Raw genomic sequence first — 15,152 nt, 5'->3', positions numbered from 1 at the left:
AAAAGCAGTTCTGAAAGATAAGAAGGACCAAGACCATTAAGACATTTAAAAACCACTAAAAGAACTTTAAAATCGCTCCTGAAACACAGGGGGAGCCAATGCAGCAATTCTAAAACCGGTGTAATGTGGTCCCGCCTCCTGGTCTTCGGGACACGAGCTGCTGAATTCTGTAAAAGTTGTAAACCTGAGATACTCTTTTTGGGAGACCAGAAAGCAGGGCATTACAGTAGTCGATACGACTGGTGATAAAAGCATGCATTAGCGTCTCCGTGTTGGCCCAAGAGAGAATGGGGCGGACTCTGGCTATGTTCTTTAGATGGTAAAAACCTATCTTTGTGATATTCTTAATGTGTGGAATAAACGCCAGCTCAGAGTCAAAGATCACACCCAGGTTCTTCACCTGTGAGGAAGGATTAATAGACAGTGACTGTAGTTTGGGTAAAAGTCTCTCTCTCTGGGCCTCAGGGCCGATGACTAAAACTTCAGTTTTGTTTTGTTAAGCTGGAGAAAGCTTTCTGCCATAGTGTGCAGTTAAAAAGTGCATCTATTGGCCTGGTGTCTGGAGACATGGAGACGTATAACTGTGTATCATCAGCATAACTATGAAAGTTTACTCCATGTTTCCTGATGACATCACCAAGAGGGAGCATATACAGGTTAAATAGCACCAGGCCTAAAATTGAACCCTGGGGCACACCACATGTAATTGTATAGACCTTAGAAAGCAGGTATCCACACTTACCATGAATGTCCTGTCTGTGAGGTAGGAAGTAAACCATTTGTGTACAGCACCAGAGAGGCCGATGTGTTTTAAACGACTTAAAAGAATAGTGTGGTCGACTGTATCGAAGGCAGCGCTCAGATCCATGAGAACCAACACTGTGACCTTCTGTGAGTCATAATTTAACCTAAAGTCATTTAAAATCTTTAAGATTTTTTTCAGTTAAGAAGGAATATAACTTGTTACTTACTTAAAATACGGGAATATATCATTACATTTCATGTCACTGAGTTACAAGAGCATTTGAACATATGAATGAAAAAATTCCAAACTCCCTCCAAATAAAATGCAGCACCACTTTTGCTCAGTAATGTTTTTTTGCCAAAAGTAGCTCAAAGTAGTGTAACTCAGCTACATTTTAAAAACAGTAGTATGTAATACAAACATATTACATGTTTAAAGCTGTCTCTTTGGACCTCGAGTCTATAATAAAGTTGAATTGAATTGAATTGTAATCACTAGTATAGCATATGTTACAATTTTGAAGTAACTTTCCCAACACTGTTCTTAGTGCAAGAAACAACACAGCAAACTCATAATGGCAGTTAAATGCACTGATCATGAATCTGCAGCGTGTGCGGTAATGCAAGTCTGGACAGGATTTAGTTTTTCGGAAGTGTTTGACAGCAAGACAAACAGGACTATCCTTTCTTCTCTCATTTTTATAGTCTATGTAAGCTTCTAGTGTATTTGTGTAACACTTTATCGCTTCATTTACCTGCAACTACAAAGACAAGTATCAGCTCCTGTGAACACAGCCAAAGACATTTCAAAAAGCAGGATGTTCATTTTGAAAGCAACTCCTTTTTAAAGAAACTGTTGAATACATATACACATTGAATACTCTCACGCCTCAAACTGATGATTATAATGACCTAGACATGAATTGGGATGTGTCAGCTTTCAATACACGCAATGAGGCGACCATCACTGATCTTTTTATGGAGTGTTTTTGGTCTGTCCTGGTCTCTATCTTTCAAAAAGGCCCCCTTCCATTTAGTGTATGTTTTCAGTAGCCTGGAACGACGTGATGTGTGTTTTCCATTTCCGTTCCTATCCTGTACACATAATTATTCAACAGCAAGGAGTTTGATAATGATATGGTTTCCTCTTGTGTCCAGTGATTATTTATGTCGAAAATAAATGAAGAAAGGGGATAAGTGGTGAAGGACATGATTCCATTAATTGTGCACCAAATTCAGCTATAATTAATAAGGGTCGAAACTAAACAAGCTATAGAATTGGGGCGCACACACATGATTGGTAATATGGGCTTTTTCGATTGGCTTTTTGTGCTGTAGCTGTTGACATTCATTTAACTGTTTACACTTACAGACGTATGAACAGCGCTTCAGTATTGTGGTTAACCTATAGTTGCCTTAAGCGAAAACAAACACAGCTGTCGATGAGCAAAATAGAAGCTTATCTTAGGCCACTAGTAGTCTTCGAACTAATATAGAATCAAAATGAATCAAAAAAACTATTTTTCCTTTTTTTGTTTTTTTATTATAGAAAAAAAATACAAAACATTATAAAGATGCACAATACATTTCGCATTGCAGCACACAGTTGTTGCTACTGGGGACAAGTTTCAGGTTTGAGGGTCATTCTGTGTTGTTGAGCGGATTTGACTGATAATTGAATGCCGCTTTGGATTACACACATGAATGAGTTTGCCATGATGCGGGTGAACCAAACACATGCACTACAGCGTGTGATGTCACAGCTTTAGGAGCTATATGTTAAAGCTTTGACATGAATGTTAAACAAGAGTATATAGCACGGCCTGTTATGGAAAAGACAATGCAGTGTCAGATAACAAATGAAAAAACAAAGAGACGAAATCTTAATGAATTTTAACTGGTTAGTGCAGAGATCAATACTGGCAGGCATTATCAATCTAATGTTGAGCACTGCTATTAATAGCAACGTGTTATGTTAGGTTAGTGAATCTAATACACTAGGTTAAGTCAGGCAGTTAAGAGAATGCATGATATAAAGTACCAATCAGAGCTATATTCCATCCATTCAGTACATTGAATATTAACAAGGTTAACATATAATGGTTAACAGCATTGTATATGATATCAGTGTTTGGTCAAGGGCAGTATCTGTTATTTTAATTTATTAAAACAAAGCTGAATGCAATGATACAAATTAAGCCAAAAACATCTTCTTTTTGTGATAAAAGTGTCAGTTGTTCTATTTCAATTGTTTTTTATTTTACCTCATTTGCCCATGTAATGTAAACAAAAATCAAATTAGAATTCAGGGTATTTTGTACGTACATAAGCGTCCTGGTCTCTCTTGCATTTTCATGTTCGCACAATGTACGGATCACGTTATTTGATGAAAATATCACGTTATTTGATACCACTTCATTATGAAATAACGTGATGATTTCATATCATGAAATAATGTGATCCATATATTGTAGGAACATGAAATTATCTTGAAATAACGTGATACCAGTGAAAAAATACAGGAACAGATATGCAAGTGAGACCAGGACGCTTCCGTCATTTTGCATCAAATCTAACATTTTGTCATAGAGTATGGGGTCCAGTATGGTAACTCTAAATAATAATAGTGGTTGAAAAAGGAAACAAAAACACCATTATCAGAGATCTGACACCTGGCTAATATACAGAATATGTATTAATGGAAAACCATATAACAAAATGACCCCAGATTGAATTCTTGGGGCAGAAAAGGCCCTTGCTGAAACTCAAGGTCCACATATCACAAAGTGAAAAGTTTGAAATGAGAAGGCATAATTTGCTCCACTATTATGGCCAAAAGCAATAAAACATCTGCATGTATTGAAGAAACGTATTTCAATTTTATTCAGATTATAGTTGTCATATAAATCAGGGATTCTCAACCTGAGGGTCGGGACTCCCATGGAGGGAAAATTTGAGGGTCATTTTGTGTCATTATTTGTTCTTAATTTGATTTGATATTTTTCCCTTTTGTTTTTTAGTAATATATAGGCTAATATCCCCATTTCCCACAGTGTGACCCAACAGCGGGACTAAATGAGATACGTATACGGACGAGGGTCATGAACCCCATTAATTGTTATAACGGGGGTCCAAAAGGTTGAGAACTACTGGTATAAATGAACAATTAATTTTAATTTCCAATCAAACATATTCTTAAATATGACAAGAGTTCTAATCATTTTGGCCACCCCAGAAAAAAAAGAGCCTCTATTGTATTTGTGCAGTTAAACATCTGGGTCATGCATCGCCAACTTCTCATTTGTTTCAAAAGGCAGGTTCCTATTGGGTGTCACCTGAGCATCAAAGATCACGCGCTTGCATAGAGTCAATATGGGCCTGTGTGGCTGCGACTGGCGGAGGTCACTGGAGGGCGTGGTCATTTCATTGAAATTCTATGGACCAAAAAAACATACAGCATGAAGAAATGTACATCAGAATGACAATTCAATGGATGTATTTCATTTTTATTTTTATGATGATGTACTTACGTAGAACAGGGGACGTAAAACAAACAGTGGGATGCAAATCATTGGAGTGAGGGTGAGTAAGGCAGCGATTCTTTTGTATGAATCAGACATCGCATAGCCATACACAACTAAATCACCGATGTGGTCATACAGATTATAAAGAAGTGTAATCTGAGGGATGACAAAATAATGACCTCATGAAACTTTTAAAGGGAGAGCATACCGGGGCTGCAGGCCCCTATAATAACGATGAGAGACCTACCCCACAGATTAATGGAGTGATGAACATCCAGCAGTACTTAAACACAGGCACTGGTGGATATCCAATCATGTCCTCGATGTTGTGAAGGAAACGGTCAGCCCCTGTTTAGGAAAGACAAAAGTGAAGCCTCTCAGTGGTTCTCATTTCACATCAAGCACCTTATAAAACCACAAGGCCTGCATCAAGATCATATCAGGACGTCCAGAACTGACATTGGACCAGATTGCATAAATTAGGTGTGAATCTTGTCTAAGTCAGAAAAACAAGGAATTTAAATGCATTACCAAAGCATTAGAAATTATCTGAAATGTCAGCTCAATACATGAAATCTAAAATTACAGATGACCCTGAGTATCATTTGAGGAATCACCGAGTACTACCAGTGGTACACAACATGTACAACAGTTTGAGAACCACTGTACCCACATGATTTAATATTTTTCCCTGATCATTTTGCTCAAACACATTATAACAGTTGACTTGAACAACATTGTTCTCAACCAAAGAAATTAAAGGGATATTACAGGATTTTTGACACAGGGCCTCATATCCTAGTTATCCAGAGTGTTGATTTCTGGAGATTTTTTTTTTGAAGTTCATGCAGTCCATATATTTGAAGAGTTTAGTGGTGCGAGGCTAGTGCATGTCTATGGTAACTAGTAGCCTGCATTAAAACCCTCTTCTAAATCATCGGGTAGTCCTCCAAACGTTGCCATATCTGATTTGTTGAAAGCTCCTTTGTGAATTCCAGGTGTAGTAATGCCGACTGCAGGTAAAAAACTACCGTAGATCCGGTAACCAAGCAGATCACTCCGCTGCTGCGTAGCTTACAACCAGGAAGCTGATGCTGCTCAAGTTCTTTTAAATGCAAAATGGGCCGACATTGCTGCAGTACCTTCATATAGGGCTGGCAGAACAAGCTAGTCTTCCATAAGCTACCATTGCACTTTAGACACATTAAAAACAACTTCAAAGCCTGGTGCCTCATTTTCCTAAACTTTCTATATTGATATTCCTCTTTGTGTTAGGCGCAATTACAGGTTCTGGGCTGGTTGTCGTGAGAAATCTCGTACACTAATGAGGGCCGGTCTTTGACAGCCAGGCCGTTAGCATTAGAGCTAACGGCCTGGCGTGGCTACGACCTACACGTCACGAGAGGGCCGAGTCTACAGTGAAGATCCTGCCCTTATGCCCTTATTAGGAACATGCTACGTCAGAGCTGGGTAGGAGGAGTCTGTAAATCTGCCATGATTTCCCCCTTGAACGTGCTTATTATGGCAAATGGGGAGAAGTGAGGAGAAATAGTCTATTAATATTAGGTCTATGGTCAACATAGAGATTTATATCAGTAGTCTGGTGTTCTAAGTGATCAGACTGGTTTTAATGCAGGCTACTAGTTACCATAGACATGCGCTAGCTTAGCACTAGCCTAGCACTAGCCTCGCACCACTAAACTCTTCAAATATAAGGACTGCATGAATAATAAAAAACAAAAAAAACTCCAGAAATCAACAACACTCTGGACAACTATGAGGCCCTATGTCAAAAATCCTGAAATATCCCTTTATTGTACAGGTTATTGTAAGGATTTATTCGTATTGATAACTGATTTTATGCTGGACTTTATATGAATTATATAAGGTGGCTGAGGACAAGAATAATAATAGCATACCATAGATCCAGCCAATCACGATGCATTCAAAAATGGCAATGAACAGGAGAGTGAATCCACTGGCACCATAATTGTCAATAATGCTAAACAGGAAGATCCCCCTCTGAAACAAACACAACATTTTTCATCAAAACTGTGCAATTTAAGCGCATACACCTTTTGTCACTTACCCCGGTAACAAGTGGTAGCGCCAGCAGAAAACAGACCACGGCAATAACCAGTGCAAGGATCTCTCTAGCTCCACGTCTCCTCAGGAAACGTGGGAACATGTCTGTGAGCGCTGTGGCCAAGCTCTCCACACAGACAAACTGGAAACATTTTAATTGATTTCAAGATGATGAAGGTAAGTACAAAATACATAGATGGGTCAGTGTGTACCTGACTGTCCAAACCGAGGAAAAGGATCATCAAAAAGAATAGCACAGACCAGAATGAAGGTGCAGGGAGCATAGAAAGTGCCTTTGGGTAAGCAATGAAAGCCAAACCAGGACCTAAATCAAGGGACACAAAGTCATAGAATTCAGTAAATGCAACCATGTCGTGACCTTCAATCCAAAAATAACATTTAAATCGTGTGAATTACAACAGAGCATGTGGGGTGTGCAAAATGCTTTAACATAGACTTGTCGATACAGTTTAGGGATATTAAACAATATATTCAACAATTAAAAATTTAAAAGCATTGCATTTGATGGGTAAATCATGCAAATTTCAGCCCTTTCAGATGTATAACAACCACTGCCATCTTGTGGAGCGTTAGAATAATACACACCAGAAGAAGTGACCTCTTCTATTGGCACACCAAGCTCATGAGCCATGAATCCCAGCACAGAGAAAACAACAAAACCAGCAAAAATGCTAGTGGCACTATTGAGGCAGCACAATGCCAAACAGTCTCTGCAAAAGCAAAGAGGAAGGTAATAAAGTAAAAAAATAAAAAAAATAAAATAAAAAAAGCATCTGTACAAAATAATCAATAACAAATTAATAGAAACCTGTAGCAGTTGTTGTTATAATTGTTGTAACTTCCAAGAGCAGTCAGTACTCCCTGGCACACAGCGTAGGAGAAGAAAACTTGTGTGCCTGCATCATTCCATACCTACAAAACACGAGAAATTGTTGATTATGGATATTTTTTTTTTAACTGTGAGCCAAGCAAATAAAAAAAAAAATCCCACGTGGCACTGTTTCCTGAACGAGTGCATACCACATGTGTTCTGTTGTGTGAAGCTAGTGATTGTGACTAAGTGTGAGGGTTTGTTTACACGAAGCCTTGGTCTGGGCCTTGGTCTGGAAATCATCTGGATAATATTAGAGGTACCATTACGCCTTTCTCACGATAAGATGGCAGGCGTCCACAGTGATCCACTTTGTAATGTAGGCTCCAGTCCAGTGAAAGGGTCTTCACATTTGACAAAGAGGAAATTGTTGCATCCGTCTCGAGACTTTCTTTAATGAGCTTTAACATGCTCACTGGAATGTCTGCAGCAGGGCTCCAAGCCAATGAGCAGAGGGACTCCAGGTTTATTCTTTCCAAGCTTTTCTGGGGCACATGGTGGTATTTTGCAAGCCAGAAAGTCCCATATGCAACTATCCATCTGGTTGAAGAAACATCTGGCTTTACGTAAGACCGCTAGCCATGTCTAACTTACCCTGCTTTTGAACTTAGCAAGGGCATTGCACAACGTTAAAGAATTACAATTATATACAAACAAGTCCTAAAAGGTGGAAAAATGTAAATGCTAAAATGGTATTAGGTCTGTGGTTTAGACAGTCCTATTGAGAGACACCCTGACAAGATACTAGAGGGAAACCATTTCTTATGCGGGGTCATAAGGTAAACCTCCTGTCCTTTGACCCCTGGAGTCTCTAAAATGGAAAACTTGCTAATGCAATGTGAAGGAAATGCATTTTTTGCCTTTTTTTTTGTGTGAGTGAATTTGTATGTCCCTTGAGAAGACCGGAAGACCGGAAAGACATAGAAGGGAAAACCAAGACACCGCTTTGTTATCAAAACTGCTCAAGAGATTTTGTGAAAGAAAGTGACCCAAGTAAGAGTGAGATATAAGACTTGCATAACTTGATGACATTAAGGTTTCATCAGTGAATGTATGTATAAATGTGTATGTTTGTGTTCATAGAGTGGCCTTTAGTACTCACAGACGCATCACCAAGCTTGCTGAAGTCTGGGTAGAGGTAATATATTATTCCTTCTCCAGCTCCAGGAAGTGTAATACCGCGGATGAAGAGGATGAATAACATCAGGTAGGGAAATGTGGCAGTGAAGTATACAACCTGCAACAAGTCACACATTCGCACACCATTCAAAACATTCACGAAAAATATTGTGTTAAGTTGAAAGTTTGTCACAAATAATATAACACTGCATTAAATAACAGAAAAGATGAATGATGAATTTTCGGATGAACCTGCCTTGCCAGTGGATTTAACTCCCTTAAAGATGCAGAAGTAGCAGATGACCCAAGCAAGGAGGAGGCATAAGGCTAAATCCCAGAGTACTTTTCCACCACCATCATCGTCATTTATTCTCAAAACACGGAAACTAGAGAGAAAGACACAAGCATATAATACAGTGTTACTCGGAGTTTGTACCATCTGCTTATTTGTATTGTGTTTGTTTGTATCTGTATGTATACAGTCTATAAACACCTCGCCTGGTGTGCGTCAAAATGGACATTTTCCGAGCACATTGTGTTGATGAATAGAAAGAAAGAAAGAAAGAAAGAAAGCCAAAAACCTGCCTAGCACATTTTGATTGTTGCAATAGAGCAAAGTTTTGAAAGATATGTAGCTGTATATTGCAAAAGACATATTATTCCTCATGTAATATAAATCAAACTGAACTCTATTAGTCCCATATAAATGGCCCTGGATTTATTCTATTATTACATGATAATACTACAAATATAGAGGACAAATTCCCCCACAGGGATTAATATAGCATAACTATAACTGAGAAAATAAAGTGTGATTCTGTGTGTTTCTCACCTCCAGAATTCAAGTTCTGGTGATGATGGTTGTTGAAGACTTCTGCAAAAAGAAATAGCAAAGAATTGTGTAATTTATTGATTTTTATAGCTTTTTAAGAGAATAAGTTGAAGTTATGCTCTAAAACAGAGGAAAACGATTATGTTGAGATTAATGTGGTGTACTTCTCACCTCCTCAGTGTAAAACAATAATATTGTATCGGACAAAAATGCACTGCTCAGCCAAGAAGCTCTAATGAAATATATTCAAAGGAAAGGACTTTTTTTTTCCACAAACAGCAATGTGTGTGAACTTACGTGAAATTAAAATCATCAATATGATCCTCCAAAGTGACATTATGAAGAAAAGACCAGTCTGAAGAATTATTAAACATATGTGGATTGGACAACATGCTACCTTCAGCGTGACAGTCCTCTGAATAGAGAAGAGAGAAGGGTTAGAGCCAAGTCTTTCATTAAACTTTGTGTGAATAAGGAAAGACAAGTATAGACATGAATTGAAACAAAGCCTTACCAGTGTTCCACCAGTTGTCGCATGTGGACCAAGGTAACGGACTTTTGAAGGAGTTGAACAGGTAGAAAATGCCCCAGGCCAAAACAACAATGTAGTAGATGTTCAGGTAGGTCACAATTACTTGGGATGCAATGCCAACCCCTGTGTAGTAACATACACGATGACAACAACAACAACAACAACAATATTAATAGAAGATTAAATAAAAAGTATCAACTCGGTTTGTGTAAAGTGTTAACATCTTAAAACTGTGCAAACAATTGTAAAAAAAAAAAAAAAAAAAACATGTACATTTTTTTTTACAGTAACATTTGCATGGCAGAATGTATGACAAGTGTGGAATTACAGAAGAGAGGAAGCCTTGTTTTCACCTTCAAACATGGGGCAGATCTTCCTCCAGGCTGTCACCCCTCCTTGACTTGTGTACTGTCCCAGAGCCGTCTCCAGAAAGAAGACAGGGATGCCACAGAAAAACAGAAACACAAAGTATGGGATGAAGAAAACGCCTGGATGGGACACAAGGAATGGCATGTTCAACAAAATAAGAATCATGTAAAGCTGAATGCTTTTATTGAATTAAAACAGCCTTCTTATTCACCCCCTCCATTTTTGAAGCACAGATAAGGGAATCGCCAGACATTCCCCAAACCGATGATTTCTCCAGCCATAGCGAGAATAAACTCTGTTTTGTTGGCCCATTTTCCCCTTGGTTTTATTTCTCTCTCAGGAATTCCTTTTTCGTGTTCAGGACCGCGGGGTCCGTCGACTGTCTCCCCGCCCATGATAGTCTCTCCAATCCTTAAAAAGACGCACAGTCAATGCGCATATTATTACAATTGTCTCCTTGTTTTGATTTATTACAGGCTGTCAATTAAAGAGTAATGCATGCCAACATTAAATGAACTTACTAAATAACAGGCTCAAAAACTGTTTGGGAACCCTTCGTGTCCTTCGCCGCGCGTGCTCTCAGCGTATGTTGTAGTTTGATTTCGCAAAGTTGTGCAGGGGGTGTGTCCACAATTTGGAAATGGAGACACCCCGAGATTCATAATGAAGGCTCCCATGGATCCATAGAGTTCTCTCCAAAATTGATGAGAAGGGGATAGCTGCAGACCCGGAGCCGAGAAAAATAAAAATAAATAAAAAATCCCAATGCATGCTACCCAAAAAATGCCATTGCAGGCTGTAAAGTAAATTTATAATTTATTCATAATGATGTCACTTTCTGTGGCAAATTATTGCATATTTTAATTTTAAAGAATCTTGGCCAGGACACTCGAATTGTATCCTGGATAAATAAAGGACAAATATAGTTTAAAAAAAAAAGTTATGGCACCATTATTAATGGCACATTGTTGCATGTATATGTCATTCCAGACTAGTTTTGACCGTATTATTCTTATTATTCTTATTCTTATTGTTATTATTACTATATTAGCCCAGAATTACAACATTTGTTTTTTACACATTAATGACATCAGTGTTGATCTTTTGTTTTGTGATGTTGAAACAGGGAAGACCCTGAAGGTACAAATTGTATTTTTTACTTTGTTATTGCATCTGCAAGCTAACATTATTAATCCGATGATTTCTCTCCTATCTTTACTGGTTACAGGCACGGCCTGTTACCACAATAAACATTTTATTTTGTTCCAAAATATTGTCTCTGTCCCTTATTGAACAAATGAAGGCACTGTCCTACAAAATACAACGAAATATTGGAGTAAAACATACAGTTTTAATTTGATAAATTAACCCAAATAATAGTAGGCTACATGTAAACTAAGTTACATGTCAACACTAAATTACGCAAAATAATCCCAACAATACAACTGTAAAACATGAGATAAATAGAGCTCCACAGTCCCGCCTCTTGCGGTCCTGTTGCTCCGGTCCGGAAGCAAAAAACCCCTGTCTACACGACCGTCGATTTTCCAAAAATTCAAATATTAAGAGTTTAACGTTACCGCAAAAGCTAATCAGCTATGTAGCAATTCGTGACCAAACGTGTATAATAGATCCATGGGCAACAGTCACTTTCGCAAAAATGCTTGAAAAATAGACTGAAAGTTCATCAAATTGATAAAAATGTTTTATAATTTGATGCACGCTGTTTTTCCCACACACCTTTGAGTTTACAACATAGCTACTAAAGGAGGACAAAATATATTTCATTCCATTTCTGGAAGTAAAATTAGGTATAGCTCCTTTAAGGTTAGGATTATGGTTATTTGTATTTTTAGACAAAGCAACTCATGGATCTATACAAAATAACAGCAGACCCAGCCGACGAACAACCATTTACATTTGTGTACAGCCGAACTGGAGACAATGCGCTCTGTGAAAATGGGGGTTAAGAGGTTAAAACCTGGTTAAAACAACTCAGCGCGGTGCCTAAGAGACAAAGCTTCGGGAAAAATGAACAAGCGGTGCGCCCTGTGCGTAAGTTACGTCTTGCCTCGAACCAGGAAATGAATGTAAACAGAAGGCGACAGTTGCTAAGTTGCTTGTCATTTAAACAAATAGAGATGGCATTCACACATATTTCAATATTAACCCTAAGAGAGTGAGGGAACATGTATTGTTGAGGAATCAAGCCAAGATACACTTGACTTGGCTTTGGTAAGATCATTGTAAATAAGCGCAGTGGCCTTGTATATACAAACGTAAATGCTTTTTAGCGTTGGTAATTTTGTATGTCGTATCCAAGCTCCTGTCCGCATAATCTTTCCTCAGCTACCGTAACAAAGTATCAATCTACTTTTGTTAGTGCTTCTAAAATGAGTATGCACGTGATATACAGGCGCTTTTCTTTTGCTTGGTAAACATGCTGATATGCTCGTTTACTGATCACAGATTGAGCCATGTTTCCCATCAAGTCTTCCGAGGAGGAATCTGCAGAGATGGAAGACATGGACACCTCGGAGACAAACTGGTGCTGGTTCTACCTAGCTGAATGTGGAGTATGGCATATGTTTGAGGTAACGTTAAAGCACAATAAAATAACAAATTATGAAACAAATGAGCAAATAATAATATTGAAGTATTAATGGTAAATTTACTTTCACCTCTGTATTTCCAGTCGTACTTGAGGACTGGCTGGACTATTCTAACGTTACTTTGGTGTAAAGTAGGCTTTCTTTGCTATGTCTTTGTCTTACTCATGTGATCCCTTTCTATCAGATTGATCCTAGTGCTGCATGTTCTGTAACAAGTGCTCAAATTGAACAGTGTTACATTAGAAATCAGCGTGGAGTAATGGAGTTTTACACTGCCAAATATACATACAGACTGGATTTTTCTGGTGAGGAATTTACTTAAAATAAATGTGATATTTGCTTGTTGCAATCATTAAAACCTAATGCTGCTTTAATGTGTAGTGATGAGACAAATAAATGTAACCACTGGGAAGCAAAGGCCGATCAAGCGCTCTCTTCAATCTGCAACTGGATTTCGGTAAATTTTGTTACTAATATATTGGAATATGTTCTATGAAATTCAAACCACTATATTTGTATTGCACCATTTACCAACACAAACTCCAAAGGGCTGCACAAAGTACAAATTAGCACTGATTGTATTTGCAAAAGTAGCAACATGTAGGCCTATTTACAGTTGGTGTTTAACTTTTGGAAACGTAACTTGCATATTCTAATTGATTTAGTGCAAAGTATTGCAGTTCTTTATAATAATGAGCCAGAATACTTATACTATGCCACTAGGTATGACAAAAAATACATTTTGGTATTAAACAAAATATACTTTGTTATACCTAGTTTCTAAAATAACATTATAAACAATTGTTGAAACAAGAAGACATAATGAATATGATAAAATAATTAATTGAATCAGCTGTTTTTTCACAGCTTTATATGTGATAATCTTGCCCTGCCGGTCCCCTGTCACTGGGAAAGAATTAACACTGATGAGCCCTATCAGGTTGCAGAGATTTGTGTCATTTATTGAATTAATATAATATACATTAATGTTGTAAATGTATGTGATTTCTTGTTGGCCTTTTGTGTATCCCTGACTTTCACTCTTTTCATTTAAGCTCATCCCACTTGGTAGAGATACATATGAATTTAAAGAAGTAGCTCGACTCTATGAGCGAACAATGGACCACCCGATAAAATCTGTGCAAAGGGTCCAGAATCTAGATTTATGGGAGTTTTTCTGCAGGTACTTTTTTTATGTAAAATTCACAAGTCACCCTTCTGCTGTTTAGTGAATTTCTTGCCAAAATGTGTTTCCAAATGTCTGACAAGCACCTGATTTTTTTTCCAAGGAAGAAAACACAATTGCGCAAAGTAAAACATACACTGGATATAGAAGAACGGATGCTGTTTCATGGTACAGGACACAGTAATGTACAAGCAATATGTACTTTTAACTTTGATTGGCGACTAACTGGAAGTCATGGAGATGTCTATGGAAAAGGTAAGTCTATGTTTTTGTGGGATACAATTTACTGTCATGTCGAGTACATAACCCTGTTTTTGCCCTCATAGGAAGCTATTTCGCAAGAGATGCCAAATACTCGAGTAAATTTTGTCACACTACGAACAAACACAATACCACCTTACAGAGACATGGACTCACTCCGCCAATATTTGCCAGTGAGCCTCCCTATAAGACTATGTTCTTGGCGAGGGTACTAGTGGGAGAATTCACTGTTGGACATCCTCTGTACTGTAGACCGCCCTCTAAAGATGCAAGCTTCATACATTTTTTTGATAGCTGTGTGGACGACCTGGCCAATCCAAAGATATTTGTGATTTTCGACAGCAATCAGATATATCCAGAATATATCATAGAGTTCTACTGACATCAAGATTCTGCTGTGGGAAGACCTGGACCTTTCACTCTTGTGCCAAAAAGAAGCATGGATATCATAAAGTGCCTTAGCTGCGTGCTAGGAATAGAACCGTCTTTGTGCTCTTGTTGTACTTAATGTGGAGTCTGTGCTCGCTTCCTTAGCTTCAAAAGTTTAGTGAAAAAGGTTTTTAGATGAGACAAACCAACTCGCATTATGAGCTTTGTGCGATTCCAAACCAAACTGTAGCATGGTCCTGCTTCTCTGATTAGTGCGGTGGTTGATAATTACCCTCACTTGAAGGAACATTCATTGCTGTTTAATAACTTACCCTTTCTATGAAAGGATTTGCATATACTGTGTATATGTTAATAATTTAATGTCATACTGATTGTCTTGTAGCTTTAGAGGCATAGTATCATAGTATTATGTCCAACACTTCCCTAAAACACTTTATATTTGTGTGTTTATTTGTATTTGTGTCTTATCAAGCATAATTGTCCAAACTGTATGGTGTCACTGTGCTAGCTCAAATTATTTAAATAAGGTCATGTGCTTGAATTAAGAATAAATGTGTGGCCTATATATAATATATTTGCAGTGTGTGTGTGTGGTTTTTAAATGCT

At 37.9% G+C, this 15,152-nt stretch overlaps 3 protein-coding genes across 3 annotated transcripts in view; 1 reads left to right on the top strand and 2 right to left on the bottom strand.

The window, feature by feature from the left end:
* The window catches only part of LOC306983080 (chemokine-like protein TAFA-2), a 219,454-nt gene that overhangs the window by 191,543 nt on the left and 12,759 nt on the right, over positions 1–15,152 (bottom strand). The gene's annotated exons all lie outside the window — the stretch shown is intronic.
* On the bottom strand, positions 3,723–10,763 carry LOC306959357 (sodium- and chloride-dependent betaine transporter-like). The gene is made up of 16 exons (XM_079551445.1): positions 10,650–10,763; positions 10,309–10,508; positions 10,082–10,216; positions 9,711–9,851; positions 9,494–9,611; positions 9,197–9,238; positions 8,621–8,750; positions 8,348–8,482; positions 7,183–7,286; positions 6,960–7,084; positions 6,566–6,678; positions 6,358–6,495; positions 6,188–6,290; positions 4,516–4,616; positions 4,275–4,424; positions 3,723–4,178 (listed from the first exon to the last, which is right to left on the bottom strand). The coding sequence occupies exons 1-16, from the start codon at positions 10,757–10,759 to the stop codon at positions 4,011–4,013; spliced, it is 2,013 nt and encodes a 670-aa protein (XP_079407571.1). The 5' UTR covers positions 10,760–10,763; the 3' UTR covers positions 3,723–4,010.
* Positions 12,177–15,011, top strand: LOC306959760 (protein mono-ADP-ribosyltransferase PARP11-like). Its single transcript, XM_079551963.1, has 8 exons — positions 12,177–12,332; positions 12,567–12,691; positions 12,894–13,014; positions 13,091–13,166; positions 13,577–13,649; positions 13,765–13,892; positions 13,999–14,150; positions 14,222–15,011. The coding sequence occupies exons 2-8, from the start codon at positions 12,575–12,577 to the stop codon at positions 14,536–14,538; spliced, it is 984 nt and encodes a 327-aa protein (XP_079408089.1). The 5' UTR covers positions 12,177–12,332; positions 12,567–12,574; the 3' UTR covers positions 14,539–15,011.

Source organism: Gobius niger, assembly GCF_951799975.1.
Source record: "Gobius niger genome assembly, chromosome: 2".
NCBI lineage: Eukaryota > Metazoa > Chordata > Actinopteri > Gobiiformes > Gobiidae > Gobius > Gobius niger.
Note: the sequence above shows the minus strand (reverse complement) of the source record. Positions and strands in the feature narration are given on the sequence as shown.